The sequence below is a fragment of the Poecilia mexicana genome, unplaced genomic scaffold, assembly GCF_051168715.1.
Source record: "Poecilia mexicana isolate PSO_F unplaced genomic scaffold, ASM5116871v1 scaffold_3, whole genome shotgun sequence".
Classification (NCBI taxonomy): domain Eukaryota; kingdom Metazoa; phylum Chordata; class Actinopteri; order Cyprinodontiformes; family Poeciliidae; genus Poecilia; species Poecilia mexicana.
Window position 1 is genome coordinate 16643451 of NW_028263372.1, and position 17284 is coordinate 16660734.

General features: G+C 39.5%; 1 protein-coding gene across 2 annotated transcripts in view; it reads left to right on the forward strand.

The window, feature by feature from the left end:
• The window catches only part of gpc5a (glypican 5a), a 135959-nt gene that overhangs the window by 19935 nt on the left and 98740 nt on the right, over nucleotides 1–17284 (forward strand). For both annotated transcript variants that reach the window (XM_088004238.1, XM_088004240.1), the window contains exons 4-7: nucleotides 10460–10920; nucleotides 11014–11247; nucleotides 12049–12182; nucleotides 12308–12433. In XM_088004238.1, the coding sequence (XP_087860364.1) occupies nucleotides 10460–10920; nucleotides 11014–11247; nucleotides 12049–12182; nucleotides 12308–12433 (955 nt within the window). The remainder of the gene's footprint in view (nucleotides 1–10459; nucleotides 10921–11013; nucleotides 11248–12048; nucleotides 12183–12307; nucleotides 12434–17284) is intronic.

The window sequence follows — 17284 nt, forward strand, 5'->3', positions numbered from 1 at the left end:
ACGTATGCTATTCTGACAGTGTATGGTAATCTGATAGAACGGCTCTCAGTGAGTGACACTCCAGTCCTATCTAATAAATAAAGAGCCGTGGAGAAGAATCGACTGTTTCTGAATGTCACATCACTATATTCCAGACTTTTGGACATAGCGTTGTCCTATATATGCGACAAGTCAGTCTACACCTCCGCACAATAATTCAGGCAGTGAGTGACTTTTTTTCATCACAAATTCTTATGTGTCTCTGTACAGCTAGCTTTGCTAACATCACGTTAACGTAGCTTACCTTCTTTGAGCTACTTTTCTAAGTGACGAAAATAGTTAGACGTTGTCCCCACCGTCTCTGAAAACGAAGCGCTGCTGAGTTAGCTCTGGCCATCGTTTTTCTTACTATTTATGCAGCGCTATTATATTACTGACGATTAGACAAACATTTTCTGCCGCTGAGAGAAAACCACTGCATGTCCTGGAGCGCCGCGTGCGAGTGAAAGGTGGGGAGGGGGAGGAGGGAGTAGCGCCGCACGCGAGTGAAAGGTGGGGAGGGGAGAGGGAGGGGGAGAAACACGTAGTTGCTTGGATTTTAATCGGTGAGTTTTGCATCCACTGAAAACAAAGATGTTAACAAATAAACTGGACAGTATGCTGCACGTTTAATGATATTTTCACAGCTGCGGTCTCGACTGGTCTTGAAATAAAATGCCGAGTCCTCAGAGCCCGAGACCGAGACAAGACCGAGACCAAATGCGGTCGAGTCCGAGACGAGACCGAGACCATCAGAAAACGGTCTTAAGACCGGACTCGAGACCAAGACCGATCTCGAGTACCACAACACTGGCTGTAGTGCAAACTAAACAGAATCACAATAAATAAATCACTAATTCGTGGCAACATTATTTTCAAATGTGAGCAAACATTCTAGGGAAAAAAGATTTGGACATTGTCCAGTGTTGTTCTTTCTTAAGATGCCAGATGTGATAATGTGGCAATGAAATTGGATATAAAAGGTATTTAATTGTGTCTAGATGGATCATCTGTCTATCAGTGTCAGAGCAGCTCAGGGATGTGGTAGAATAAGGGTGTGAAATTAAAGAAAAAAAAAAAAAGTGAAACTGCTGTCACAAATTCATCATAATGTACCTACATAAAATCATAGCTTTAAAACAAAACATAACCCACCATAATTCAGGGCAAAGAGTATTTCTTGTCATATTGTCACGAGTTTTTTTCAAGCACAGCTGAAATTTTCAGTTTATCTACATATATCTTGAGGATAATGTGAGTGTAGAGACCAGTTCATGTCTGGAACAGCTCAACATAATGAGGCCAAGCGAAGTTAATTCACTTTGACTTTAAGCATCTACAAAATGTGATCCTTGAATCCTGTCAGACACCAGATGAACAAAAAGCCCTCTGAAAATCAGGGATGTCTGAACCTGCCAGAAAGGTGTGCGGAAAGTTATTTGTGCCGCTTGAACTGGGGATGACTTAATAGCAGTCTTAGATAAAATATCAAACTTCTTTTATGAGAGCAGCCTAAGCAGGTCTGAGTAGATTTAAATATAAATTAATGTAATTAAAACTTGCTTCTGTAAAAAAAATAGACCCTTTGGAAATGTTCACTGTAACATAATGGACATATTTCTAGGTTGAAAATGTTGAATCTGACTTTTGAACCTACATGTCATACAAGTAATGCAATTATCCGGCTCAGCAGCGTAATCACTGGCATGCTGTGTGTTGCAATTCCTCTGTTCAGGCTCTTGAAAGCTCAGTGTACTCCTTCACTGGCATCCAGCAGTTCACTGAGGTCAGCCACAGGAAACCTTCAACAGCTTCACACAGAGACACCTTTGAAAGCTAATGAAAGCTTTATTATGATATTATTATTTTCACTCAGGGTTTTCAACCATCACAGCTGAGCCTTTTTTCTCTGTGTGCACAGTGAGAAATTGTCAAGGACTGCTCAAGTGACCTGTGGTTTTTCAGCATGTATGAAGAGGTCTTTAACCCCACACAACGGCACACAGTCATGTCTGGGTTTTTTTTGAGAACGTCTTGCATTCATTTTCTCGAACTGTATCTCGAACCTAGCTGCGGCCAGGTCATTGCCATTTGACTGTGTAAACAGAATCACGGCCTTGCAACATGGGTCGTGAAAACCCGCACGATCATTTTGTCTGCTTATTGACTCTTTATGCTTCTTCTCCTGAACAGCATATTAAAGGCTGTATTCACAGCGAGCTCTGTGCTCTTTGAAGTGCTCAAGAGCTGCAACAGATCCTCAAATATTGACTTTTAAGCCTTCTGGGGAAAAGAGAGAGCAGAGATGGATGGAGAGAAACATGACTCACACAGAAAAAAACAGACAAAGACAGGAAGAAACGTCTGTTTATTATAGCTAAGGTAGGCAGATTTATTACACGAGGGCCAAGTTTGCTTTGGCTAAATCTCTGTTTGGTAAATGCTAATGTACGACATGAGGAGCATGTGTATTGATGTGGAAGAGGAAGTGGAAAGAGATAAGAGATTTGACATTAGCTGAAAAAAAGCCTATACAGATGAACTCCTTTCCTTTCCTTTCCTTTCCTTTCCTTTCCTTTCCTTTCCTTTCCTTTCCTTTCCTTTCCTTTCCTTTCCTTTCCTTTCCTTTCCTTTCCTTTCCTTTCCTTACCTTTCCTTTCCTTTCCTTTCCTTTCCTTTCCTTTTCTTTCCTTTCCCCAAAATAGACTTCTGAAGCCCCTCTGAGCAGGCGACCACAGTTCTACACAATACTTCCTTATTTAAACCAAATACAGACGGCTGAAAAGAAAACATCTAAGAGCTTATTTATACCGATTTTCAAACTCTTTTCCATCCCTGACACCTGCAGGTCACAGCATTCAGTCTGTTGCTGCTTCCAGGAGTTCTGTTGTTTTGTTAGAAAAAAAAATGTGCAGAGAAACATTTTTTCAGACCGAAATCAGATTTGTGGACCCCCCCTACTCCTGCGTGCCTCTGCACGCCCCGACCCACGCAGAAGATGAAAGACTGATTTTAAGTTGGTGGTTTGTTTTTTAAGTCAGAGCAACAGGTATGCTGAACTCACTCATGTTGTCTAGAAAACACATTCTGGCTGGAAACACTTGGCAGGCTTTCATATGGCACACGTGTTTGCATGTCTTGATGCCTGTTTTGATTATGCGGCTTTATCTTTTTTCAGTGTTATATTTGACTTATCTCAAACTTATCTAAAATATGTACGCTTGTGTGAAAATGAGTCTTGCCCACGGCTGAAGAAACATATAAAAATCTTATCTGTCCTCTTATAGTCCTTCAGGGTGTAGTTTTTTCTAGGAATGTGATTGGTGCTCTAAAAATTAAAGGCTTCTCACTGCAGGCAGAAAGAAAAACAATTCTTGATTTACATTTGCTAAAATTGTTAAAAATAGAAGTTATTTTTTTGTCTTTAGTTTAGAAACATTCTTATTTATCACTCTTGTATTTACAGTCGGTGTTCTTTGTGTGCTGTTGGTTTAAAGCCTTTAGGTAACCTAAAGTTTAAAAATGCATTTACTGAGAAACATTTTGCTTGTTCAGCCCCACCCTGGTGAAAAATTAATGTTCTAAGTTTGTTAAATTTTAACATACTTAAGCATACTTTTAGTAGGACTAATCATGAGTATATTTCAAGTATACTTAGAATTAGTATACTTAAATTATGACTTTTTTGAAATACTAATTTGGTGCTTAGTGTACTTAAGTAGTACTTAAGCACTACTTAAAGTGTATTAAGCATACTTCAACGCACTTCTTTTGGACAAACTTAAGCAGTACTTAGTGTACTTTAAGTATTTTTATCTACCAAAAATGTGCTTGATTAGTATATGTAGAGTGTACTATTTTAGTGACTGAGTTAGATTTAACATATACTTAGAATGTATTTTAAGTATATTATAAATACATACTTAATATATTAGTAGCGTGATTACAGTATCCTGCAATTACACTTTTGGTTTACTATAATTGCTAATGAAGTACACTTTTTAGTTAAGTAATGTCTTTTATTATTCTTCTTTGGTACTTTGTACATTACATGCTTCATACACACATCAGGTTACCAGAACACAGACGGATCCATTACAACACACACTTTATAGGTGAAATTAATTACATTGTGCTTTCAATATATTACCATTTTGGTAACACTTTATTTGATGGGGTGTGCAAGCATTTGTATTTTAAAGAGTACAGAAAAATGGCAACGAAAAAATAAGACTCACAGTTTCAAGACGTTGTGGGCTCACTGTGTATGCGACATCATCAGAACTGATGATGATTGGGACCGGATGGCTCGGGTGGAAAAACATTTCTGGGTGTCTGTTTATGTTAGAAGTAAAAAAAAAAAAAAGTCAGCAATGTCATAGAATCAGTTGATGTTGGCATCAACTATGAAGCTGTTTTAAGTGTGGACTTAAGGAGACAAACTAAGGTTGTAGCATACTTTTAGTATACTTCGTATGCATTTATAGGTAGTACACTTAATACTTAGTATGCTAAAAATATGTTTACACAAATGTAAGTATATTTGAAATATACTAAAGTAAAATTTTTTTCACTAGGGCACCTTCAGAAACTGTTCTGATGTGTCAGGCAGTGGAGTCCAGAGACAAAATGTGCTCAGTCAGACAGTCTGGGTATCAGCTGTGCTCCTTTTAAAACTCTGGACTTTCAATTCATAATTGACAGGCATGATGTTTATTTTGTTTTGTTGTTTGTGACACTTAATGTAGCTTCATATCTGACATCTCCATTACGAACTAAAACTTCATCTTTAACAGAAGCCAATTTTGCAATGCCCTCCTCTTTGCTTGACTGCTCTTTAGGACTGCTTTTGTATTTTAAAGGATTCAGAAGAGGGGCTGAAACAGTCCGTCGAGATGCTGTTGGTTTCTCAGTGTAGTTTATCTGAAGTTTCCTATGTCTCATTCAGAGACAGGAAACATGTTAATCCCTTATATATATCCCTAAAGTGTTTACTTCATCTTTTACATTAAAATTGGGTTGATAGGAAAAGTCTCTTTCTAACATCCACTCAAACAGGGGGTTTAAATCTACCAACAGCTCTCCTCTCAGGTGAAGTGAATGAATGATTTCAGCTGCATTCACCTCAACAGACCACAGAGTTGCTGGTAGCTCCCAGTCTTTCTCTTTGTGGCCTTGCAAATTAAGATCCCAGATGCTCATGACACAGGATTGGCATATTTTTGCATTGGCTAAAGAGCAAGGTGTGATATTTTCACAGTGCTTACGTATCTTGTCTGTCAATGTGTCACCATTTTTTTTCACAGGTACCCGAAAATGCTGCCATGCAAACAATTCAAAAATGATGGATGCTTCTTCATCTTACATAACCAAATATCTTTGCGAATGAAAAAAAAAAAAAATCAAAAAAGGCGTGTTTTTAATTCTTAGAACAAATTTTAAAATGCCAATATTTTTTTATGTTACCCTTCATTTATTAACATGAAAATAATGATTTATCAACAGCATATATTAAACCTAAGTGACCAATCAATTATCAGTGTAAATGTCACTCTGTCACAGTGTTTATTTAATCTGTCTGCAACACTTGAGGGAAAATGAGACCATAGTTTAACTTTTTGCTACCACCTACAAGGAAGAAATAAATACTAGCCAGCTTCTTCAGAAGTTATTTTCATAATTGCTTGATATACTTTAGCTACAATTATACCTACCGAAACACCAGACCTGGTCATAAAACAACAGCTTAAAGGAGCCCCTTATTTTCATCTTTTAACACGTCACAAAGAGCTTATAGTTTCCTGTTTCCTGTACTAGCCGTGCGGCCCTGGAAGTCATAGGCTTCCATAGTGAGCGTGTTTTCTTCTTCTTTTTTTTTTTTTTTCTTCGGGATGAGCTGAACCCATAGCGCCACTGACTCATCCTCTCTAGATGGAGAATGGCCTTTTCTGCAGCCTATCAGATGTCACCGGGCTCCTCTGTTGTGGTCACAGCCATTCACCAGAGGATGAATCACATTAATAAAAGCCATCTTTGCGTTGCTCGGCAGCTCGGCTGAGGTCAGCTGGTGGCATTTGAGAGCTGGAAACCTGAAAGCAAGGCAAGTTTCAAACACAACCGGCTCACGTTGATGTGCTCTGTTCACGCATTACAGTTCACTTTTAGGGATGCATCTCAGTTCAGAGCACTCACTCTGTCAGCCATCCCTGTGCTTATTCAGATTGAGTGTGAGAGAGCAAGAGCTTTTGGTTTTTTTTTGTCTATGTCGAAAGGGTCTCGAACTACAAAGGCTTGTAGTATTTATCTTCCCGCTGACTGATCCCCTACCTTGGTGACAGATTTATGAATACAAATATATACATGAGCAGTGCCAGCACAAATGCCTGTTAAGCCAGTTGTAGCACCAGTTTTAAGGATTTGGAGTTACAGCAAATCCAATGGGATTTGAAAAGAACAAGTCGCATGTAAATGATTCTCACTGCCAACATGGAAAGGTGTGCCTGTCTTGATCCTAATATAAACATGCTAGTCTGAATGGGAAGTCAGGTTTTGGTCTTTTGAAAGAAACATCCAGAGTAGATCGATGCAGAAAGAGGAAGAGGAAAATCTTTATTTAAACAGTAACAACCTTCCTCAGGACTGAAAACTATACCATGTCACCTTCCTCCTTCCATTCAGTCTGTGTAGAAAAAAAAAGAAGTGAAATAGGTCGCCCTCTTGTGGCAGAGGCAACGTTCAATTGATTTCTGCTGTACCTTCTCATGCAAGAAAACATGATACTACATTTGCATGGTATGTCTCTATTCTATGCCAGTGTCGCCCCCCAACCTTTTAGGATTTCTAAAAGTCTTAATTTATAAAATGCAGTCTCTGCTTTTGTTAGAATTAAAATGTTCAAAGCTTTAATGGGCGGTAAATTGTTCTGGGCATGAAACAGGCTGCTAAATGCAGAAATAAACAGCCAGTTTAGTAAAAATTTAACAAACCTTGGAAAAGTTTCATCCTCCTCTCACTGTTCTCCCACATACCAGAAGCACAAGCATTTCCCTTTATATCAGTCTGATCTCTGACACTAAACAATCCACAAGCTAAGGAGTGAGTTTGGCTTTCTAATGAATCTCCTTCTACTGAACAAAGAATGTAATACTTATGTTCTTGAAAAAAAAAGGCTTTAAAAAAAGTCTCTTTCTATATTTCATTGCGGTTTTTGTCTGTCTATCACAGAATATCATGGTTTTCTGGTAGGATTAACTTTGTCCAGCCAGATGCTGTTTGGGCAGCACAGGTCAGAACTGAAGCACAGAGGACTTGTCAGCCTCTAGAGTCTGGAATAACCTAATAATAATAATGGCTGACACCTTTATGGAGAAGCTGATATTTTCATCGATCAAGACTTTACATCTGTCCACACTGCGAAAGTTATAAAAAGGCTGGTTCAGTCCACGGTACTTGATTGACCATAAGAGAAGATGATAGAGACCAGACCTGCTGTCAAAGCAACCTGGGCCTCCATCGCCTCAGCTGTACCAAAGATTGATAATCTCCGTTGCCGCGCTGCTTCGATGCAGTAATTAATGCAAAAGGAGTTATTGGGTGCATAGAAATGAACAAGGTTTCAGAAACCTGGCATTTCTGATTTAAATGTAATTTTTGTATTCCAAATTTACGAGACAGTGAATTTTGGGTTTTCATTATCTGTAAGCCATAATCATTAGCGTTACAAGGAATAAGGGCTTCAGATATTTCACTCTATGTGTAATAAAGCTACATCATATACGAGACTCTCTTTCTGAAGTGAGTGACAAAAAATATTGAGCTTTTTCCACAATATATACATTTTGTAGAGGTACTTATACCATTACTCAGAGTGATACTTAAATCATTAGACAACATAATGATCGATCAAGTTTTAATAATTTAACAACTATAAAAATCTAAATAAAAAAAGAAAATCCATGAAAAAAATCCTTATTATTAAAATACAACATTTCTGTTCTCAAAGAGAGAGCATAACAATCTTCTCTTACAAAAAAATGCTCCATTTTGACAGACGGGGTCCACAACATTTATGTGATGTTCAGAATCCTGCTCCTAAGCTCCATAGTAATCTCAGCGTCTCTCTGGTCTCGTATTGTGTCTCTGTCTCATGAGTGAGGCGACGTTCTGTTTCATCAACTCACACATGAACAGATTTTCTTGCCTTTCTCTCTGCTTTTGCAGATTCCCTGTCTGATATTTGCTTTGCTCTCTGACCACAAAGCTTGTTGTGTAGGAGGTGCTGATTTCTTTTTGTGTTTTCGCACAAAAACACTTCTTTCAGTCTCTGATCTTGTTAGACATAACACATTGAGGCAAGATCACAGAGGGGCTGTGATAAGACTCGGTTCCTGATACCTCCAGGTTTAATGTTCCCGCCTGAGATGTTGCCAGACCCCCCCTCTCTCTTTCCCCTTGCGGTGGCCCTCACAAAGGGGTCCTTTTTGGTCAGGCTTTCCATATGAGTGCATATTATTCTGCATTTTGGCTGTGTAAGACCTCATCTCATTGGCTGTCCCCTCTTTCTCAGACTCAGCCTCTGGCCAGCTCCGGGTGCTCTCCCCCTTCTATTACCTCACAGCTCATGACGAGCACATGATCCGAAAACAGCCGCGGATCAGGTATTAGTTGAGATAAATATGATCAAAGAGCGACAAAAGGATAAAAGCGAGCTTGTTGTTGCTGTGAATTTTTTTTGTGTGTGTGCTTAGATTACACTTTACTGTGTGAAAAAAAGTCTTGGAAAACCTAGTCTCTCGTGTGTTGCTGACAAAAGTGTTGCACAAATGTGTTATTTGTACCAGAATTGCTGTCTTTACAAAAAATGCAGAACTTTGGACAAATACTGTTTATTTTATCTACAAAGTTGTGGCACAAGTGGCCTTTATTCACAGAAAAAAGGGCAGAGACAAGGGGGGAGAAATGTCCTGAAGGGTCCGCTAAATTACATAGATCTTATCGGCTCTTTTACATAAGGTGTGCTCTGCATCCACACAACATGCACCCCTAAATGTTTAAGGCAAACCGTAAACTTACTGAGCCTCGGAAGATTCCTCAAATCAGAAATTATGATTCTTCTGCAAGGATTTGGTGAGCTCTTTCAATTTTCTGTTTAAATCTCACGTTTAAAAGTCGTCTGTTACGTGGGAAAAAACACAGGCTGTCAAACCAGATGGTGAGGTGCTTACTTTCCCGGATCTTACATTTTCCTCCATCTTTGACCTAAACTAAACAAATTAGCTCCTTGTTAATGACTACAGCTTATTTCAGTGTAGAATAATTACCATGCCAAAATGTTGTGCAAACCTAGGCAAGAGTGTAAACTTTTTTTGTAATATATGATTTCTTTTGCTTTGCCTGTCTCTAGGAATGAGCCCTTTTGAGGTTTTCAAGGTGTAACTTTGAGTAAAAATGCCATAGTTCCACAGTACAGAAATACTTGCACATGAATCTAAAACAAACTTCTGTTACAAAAGCTACTTTAAATACATACCCTCAAGCAGAGTTAAGAAATAAACACCTGGTAAATTCTATCCCCTTTTGACATTCCCCTCTTCCACTGGGAATATGACTAGCTAATATTTGTTTATAAATTATTAGGCTATCTGCATGGGCGGAGCCCCAGACAGCTGCTTGACATCTATAGTTTAAAAACAGCTTCACTTTACCAGGAGTACTGCGAGAAGCTCCTTTGTTTTCCAATCTCTGACTATTCATGTATTATCATCAGAACCAGAAATGGTTCCAAACATGTGCATGTTTCATGTGCATGTTTCCATATGTGCAGTGAAGGAAAAGTGCAGCAGCCTTCTTTTAAACAGTTCGTTGGTGTTGCAAAGCAACAGGTGGGGAAGGGGCAGTGCTGTGTTACTCTATGCTCCATGCAGCTGGACAAAAACAAAAAACTCTGGTTACTCCAGATCGTTTTAACCGTAGCTTTTTAGCTCCATGTCACACTTTGTTATTGGTGGCCAGCCCAGCCTCGCCCTTCAACTTCCTGCTGTTTGCTGCTATAAAGACGGCACATTTACATTGTTCTGAAGCGTATATTTTATCACCACTGTTTCTTCTCTGAAGTTTTGCACCCTTCTATTTCCGTTTTTGTCAGCAAAATCTTAGGTTAGAGAAGAAATTGCTTCACTACATGTTTGCTCCCTGCTTTCTAGAAGAGGAAACTTCAGGGAGCTGCAGCCCCTGCTGGGAATAACATTGTTCTCCACATTTCTCTTTTCTTTTGAACTTTTGTACTTCTCTCTCTCTCTCTTTTTTTTTCTTCTAAAACTCTCAACAAGCAGCAAAGCTGGCCCGATGCTGAAGATGATATGTTAAAATTAGCTGCGGCATCTCTTCGTTCTTTTATCTCTCCGTTTTGATTCGTTCGTCTCTGCTGTTTTGTATTCTACAGAGACCTTCGAGGTTCTGATGAGGCAGGCGGAGAATCACACCAACGTCGTCCTCCAGGTGTCTTATCAGAAAATAGCTGATCCTGCTGCCGGCTCGGTGAGGGAACTCTTCACCGACGTCGGTCTCTTCCTGCTGGGTTCTGAGCTCAACGTTGATGAGTTTGTGCAGCGCTTCTTCGACGCTCTCCTCCCGCTGGTCTACAATCACTACATAAGCCCAGGTGTCGGTGACACGTCGCCAGGCTATGCCGAGTGTGTGAGGTCACTCAACCGCGTTATCAAACCATTTGGTACAGTGCCGGACCTCTTCGCCGATCAGATCGCTGCTTCTGGGGTCTCTGGGAAGCTGCTGCTGCAGGCTCTGCACCTTGGCATCGAGGTCATTAACACCACGGACCATTTGCAGCTGAGCCGTGAATGCAGGCGGGCCCTGCTCAAGATGCAGTACTGTCCCCATTGTCAGGTGTGGTTGCATTTCTGTGATGTAAGTCTATTGATCTGAGTTAATGAAGCGTGCTTACCGGCAGCGCTAATCTCGGAGCACTTTCCTCCACAGGGCATTACCCATTCCAAGCCCTGCATGGGCTACTGCCTCAACGTAATGCGGGGGTGTCTGGCGAGCATGGCAGAGATCGACGCCCACTGGAGGGAGTTTGTTCGCTCGCTGGAGGGCCTGTCAGCGAGGATGCATGGAGCTCAGGATTTGGAGCAAGTGCTTCTGGGAGCTCACACGATGCTTCACGATGCTATCGGGCACGCTCAGAAAAATGGACCTCGCCTCTCGGCACAGGTTTAGATCACGAGCAGAGATGTAAAAATTGCTTTTGATGGTAGATTTGAATGTATCTCGGGGCTCTTTATAGAAGGTGAACCCACTGTCACCCGCAGGTGTGATTGGATAAACAAAAAAATAAAGTGCTTCACACTGGCCTGGAGCAATTTTTATTATGGAGCTGCTTGCTCCGCGTTAGAGAGGTATGCAGTCTTTAGGCCAAAGATAAATTCCTTCTGTACGTACAAAACAGATAGTTTGAAGAAGGAAAGGGTAAATTGCTTTAAAAATATCTGTGTGGGTCGCTGCGAGGAGCTAAAAGTATATAAACCTACAGATACAGGAGGACTTGGTCTATATATGGAGAAAACCGCCAGTTCTTGAGCTGCCACCCATTTATCATCTTTTATAGGTGGTCTTTTTCTTTCACCTTCCAGAAAAGGTGGACAATAAAGGCCCCTTTTCAAATGTTTTTTTTTCCCAAGCTCTATATCTTTTTGGTTGTAAAGTGAATTCCACAGATGTTTGTTCCTGAGCTACACTGAGTTGCAGTGCACTAATTGAGACACCACATCTCCATCTAGTGGACAACATGAGTAACTGCTGTTTGGCAAATAGACATAACTTGAGAGAAATTGGAGCTGAAAGCCTTAGCTTGCCCTAATGGCCGTAATACAAATAGTTATCACTCAGCCGTCTAAAAACAAATCTCACAGTTGAAGCCTCAGTAATGTTTAACAAGGTTATCCAGTTCTTAAAATACACATTCTTCCCTCAGTGTTTCGAAATTAAATTTGTGGCTGTTTTACTGTGCATTAGGTTCAGAAACTGTGCAGCACATCAATCAGGAGGCCAGCTCAGTCGGTCAGCATCCAGGACGCGAACAGCAGAGTCTCCATCCCGCTCCAAGCTCTGAACAGGCGGTCGGACGATTCACTTTCTGTCATGAGAAAGTAGGTGGAAGTCAAAGGCATACAACACACACCGCATAGTCAGCAGTTATTTTTAGTTTTAACTAGATTTGAAGAAGTAAACATTATGCACGCTTACACGTGGCTGCCTCTTTTTATTTTTTTAGGGACTTTCTGAAGACTCTGCGTACCTTCAGCACATTCTACGGTGGCCTGGCAGATCAGCTGTGTTTGCAGGGACTTTCTTCTGGTGATGGCGTGCCATGCTGGAATGGAACAAACATTGTGAAAAGGTTTGTTTCAAAAAATGTTAGTGAAAAACACAGATGGTTAATATAAGAGCAAATGAAGCAAACATCTGGTGTTTCCTTTGCAACTCTGTTTGGACAGACGTAAACATGCAAGATGTCTTCATTGATAAACCGTATGCAGAATCACAGCCTTGTGTCTTAATTCGAACACATGAGCAACTCTCTGGAAATGATCCTAAAATGAGGAGTAGTCAGAAACTTGGTTTTAAAGTTCACTGCAAGAAATGACTTGTAAATAACGTTGTTTACAAAGCAGTAACTTTATTTCCCATCTAGTTAATTGATTCATGTTGTTTTCCTTCTTTGACTTTAGTTTTTAGTTTTGTTTACTTGACCCAAACTGCCTTTCAGAAGGAAGAAGGGGGAAGTGGGAAGACACGCTCAGCACAGTTTAGTGAGCTAATTATAGTTCAAGTCCCATGTTAAAGTTTGAATTTTTCACACTTACTGGCTGTCCTAGTAAAGATGCCTTTCCTCAAAGTTTATTTTGGCATCCGCGACTTCCTGTTTCTCTGGAGGTCAGTAGAAATATGACATGACACAGCAGACCTTTTCTCTTAGCCACTCTATTAAATGGGAAAAACAAGGGAATGAATGTCAGTAAATGACTACAATATGACAACTACGGTACTAAACGTCCTCAGATTTACAGTGGATATAAAAACTATCTACATGGAGGCGTGCCAGGAATTTTTTTTCTTCCACTTTATGAACTCAAACTTAATAGTCTGAGTTTGCTAAGTGCTGCAATCCATGGGAAACTTATTAGAGTTGTTAGAGTGCATAGCATCATGAGGGTGCAGTGTATTTACTTTTGAACTAATCCCATCGAGTTTCTCATTTTTATTTTTATTTTTATGAGTTGGAGACATGAAGGGTCCAAACATCAAATGACATGGCTAGAGTCAATGTAGATATAAGATGTCAGAAATGTCATCATCATGGTCAGAAAAGCGATTCTTCTATATATTATTTGATACTCATTCATGAAGTAGATGATCCTCTGGTAGAAAACACCGATTTTCTAAGTATTGACTTTGGAAATAGTATTACCCACTGCCTCTGACCGCATATATATATATATATATATATATATATATATATATATATATATATATATATATATATATATATATATATATATATATATATATATATATATATATATATATATATATATATATATATATATATATATATATATGTATATATGTATAACATATCGACTGAGACACTGGTTCAGGATTCATCTATCAGCCTTTGGTGCCCAAAAGACATTGCATGTGGGAAATGAATGGCTGTGAACTGGAGCAGGCATTCTAGGGCCTCTTTCATGGTATCAGTCAGTGGCCTTGTCTTCATTACATCACAGCTCTTGATCTTTCTCATCCTGTCATCACTCAAGGACCCCTACACATATCCCTGGTCGGGGGTTGTTCTTTTTAACTGTCAGCCCCTCTTAAAAGAACAGAAATAGCAGGTGGACCGGTTAGTTTTTGTCAGCTTGCACTTCAACAGGGTTTTTTTTGTAGAAGATGACAATTATATGGACTGCAGGAAAAAGCTGGAATGTATATATTTTAGACTTCTAAGTATTAGGATGGTGCTGCTAATTAAAAATGAAGATAGATGGTCAAAGTTCAGTTTCTCTCCACCTCTGATAATTTAAACTTTCCATGTTTTACTGTTTCCCACCATAGGACCATGACTTTTTGTAAGGAAGGAGTGAACTTCTCAGATAATAGCATTGTTTATTATGTGCTGGAAGAAGAAGCAGGCCAGCAGGCTGCAGGCTCTTGCAGCAGCCTCTGGGAAATATTTATGGTCTCTGGGAATCTTTTAGCTGCTTAAGCTTCCTTTCTTTATTTCCCATTAACAGTTATACTTATTGATAGGGATTCTTCCACCTCAGGTCCACTTGGCTTCATTGCGGTTCAGCCATTACTGAAAAAGTAGAAATTAAGAGACATTAAGAAACGGGCCTCTGAGGGGAGTATCGAGCCGAGAATCTCTGCAGCTTCTGGAGATCTGCAATCCTTTGCTGCTTTCTGCTACCCCAGAACCGTAGATGAGTGGCCGGGAGTCAACGCTGGCTGAGACAAAAGCAATAAATAACCTCCTACCTACAGGTCGTAACCCAACACCCACTGAGAGAGGGGGGATACAATTTGCTGTTGGATGGTGTCTGATTTACAGAAGCTTATCGAGGCCTCAGAGTCCCTAAGCGATTGCTTCTGTGGATGTGTGTCCGCACGCGCGTGCGTGTGAGTGTGTGAGTGTGAGAAACAGTGTACATGTATGTATGCCCCTTACGACATCTTTTTGTGTGTGCTGGCACAAATTGTTTTATGGCCTAAAAGAAGCATAAGGTTGAACCAGAGCTTTGCCCTTTTTTTTTAATAAAAAGAATGAGCACAAAAAGCTCTCAAGAGCCTCAGATTTAAGGGAGATTTAATGCATGTTCTCTTTTGAGTCGTTTGGTAAATAAAGTAAAGAGATAAGGGACGATCAGATAAGATCACAAAGGAAGAACACGAGCAGCTTTTATCCCACATTCTCTGAGAATGAAAATGACTGGATTTCATTTCAGTATGAGAGAGAGAAAAAAAACACATTCTGTTCTTCTGCTGCTGCTTGGCTCGTTTCATTTACTCACTCATATTAGCAGAAAAACAGATTAGACAAGCAATCTTGTAATTAGTGTCATAGATTAGGACACAATTAATTTGATCTGAAGTAATTCCACACAGCTTTTGCATGCTATGCTGAAAAACAAAATGTATATATTACTTTTGCAAATATGAGAATGAATAGTCTCAGCTTATTTTGTGTTCCTTGTTCTTGAATACTAAAAGAACTGATTCAGTGAGATTTACTGTGTAGCTATTCTAAGGTCACTAATAATGACTGTTTTTTTTTAATCTAAGCTAAAATATGACCCAACATCTTTAGCTGGTTCTTATTTTGAGACGTTCTTGCTGCTTCTTTATCGTACTGTGAAAATAACGCTAAACTTAAGAAATATTGACAGGATTTTTGTCTACATTGTGGTCACCAGGGGGCACCGTTAGCAATCTACAAACAGCATGTCATGTTGCATTCTGCATGTACTCACATGTCGTATTTTCAAGTTGTAAATACAGTATATCATTATTTTTCTAAATGAGAAGATTGTGCTAATTGTACACCTGCAGTTCAGTATCCAATATGACTGTGGATCTTGTAAAATATTGTGACAGTTGTTAAAAAAATGCCTCATGAAACCTGAGGAAACCCACATAAAACCTCTATTTATTAGCTTTAGCTTAGCGTTTAAATGCACATACTTTAATCCATCCATCATCTTGTATTGCTACTTGTTTTCCCAACTAGAACGTACTCAACTCAGGCGTATCGCCATTTCTTTCTCTGAGACAAATCAAACGCACTAAAACTTGAACCATTTAAAAACGGTGCACTAGATGTAAAGGTATCTTGTGGTAAAAGTGAAGACAGCAACAAACTAAACAAACTAAAAATGACCAACTTATTGCTACAGTTCATCAGACCTGATCTAGAACAAGCCCATAGTTTAATTTCAGTTGACAGGAGAAAAACACATAAACATGTTTGTGATCTTACACATAATAGCTCTAACTAAAACTTAGTTAATCATATTACATGTCTGATTACCTGCAGAAAAACACACAGCTATCATTAAGGTTAAGATGAGGGTTTGTTGACTTTCCACCATCAGCTCAAATCCATCTTTTTGCTCCGGCTCTTCAGGTTCTGGGCATGTAGTGTACTGTCATTATCTAAAGCCTTTTCTGCTCAAAACAGTTGTGGGTCATGTAGCCAATTAGTAGCAGAGATAGAAAAACACTGCAAATCAGAAATGCCATGAAAATTATATTTCTGCAGGTTATTTTTATGTGACAGCAGATAAAGAAGTAATTCACCAACATCACTTGAAAGAGTTCCTAATTTTATTCTTATCAGGTTTCATTTGTAAACTGGTATGAATAAAGAATTTAAAGGTCTCAGGATTTATGTCATTGGACAGCTTGTCATGAAATCAATAAACACGTTGGAAAAAAAAGTCCAGCTCCCTTTAAATAGGCGAAGTTGGAGACACTGTCCTTGACTGGGTGGAAAGGTTAATACATTCCCACATACTTCCCCCATCTGTCACACAGCACAAATGGCAGGTTGCCATGTGCTACCTGCTCTTAAAAAGTACCCAAACCACAGCAGACATAAAATTTGGGTAAAGAATCAAATGAATCTGATTTTATTTGACAACCAGCTGAGAAACAACAGATTCCGATTTTTTTTTTAAGTAAAACTTAAAGAAAGAAAACTAATTTTTTTCCCCACCTATTTTCCTACCAGTTGGTGAAGACTGCTTTATACTGTGGAAGTGATGCTAAAAAGCCTCAGCCACGCACAAGAACCAGAGTGTGATGGTTTATTCATGATTACCTCCTCTGGCGTAGGCTCGCTTTAAGTCCTCCCCACCTGCGGTTCGTCTCACGGCTTCAAGCGCACACCATGTGTTTGGGAGTGTGTTTGTGCTTTCAACGTGACTTTTTTAATTGAATACAATATTTTTTATCATTATCACAATAGAAAGTCAGGAGACCTCGCACGCTGTTTGAGTTTAACATGTAGTGATGAGTCCAGTGAGGTGAATGCCAACAGCATGCTTCAAAAAGATGCCGGAGGACAGGGAGGCAGATTTGAGCATGGCCTTTTGTTTAATAGGCCACCCTTTATGCTGTTGGAGCTGTCTGAGCGCCGACCTTTGACCTTTCCCTTGTCTTCGCTGCCCTGGCTAATCCCGTGGAGGTT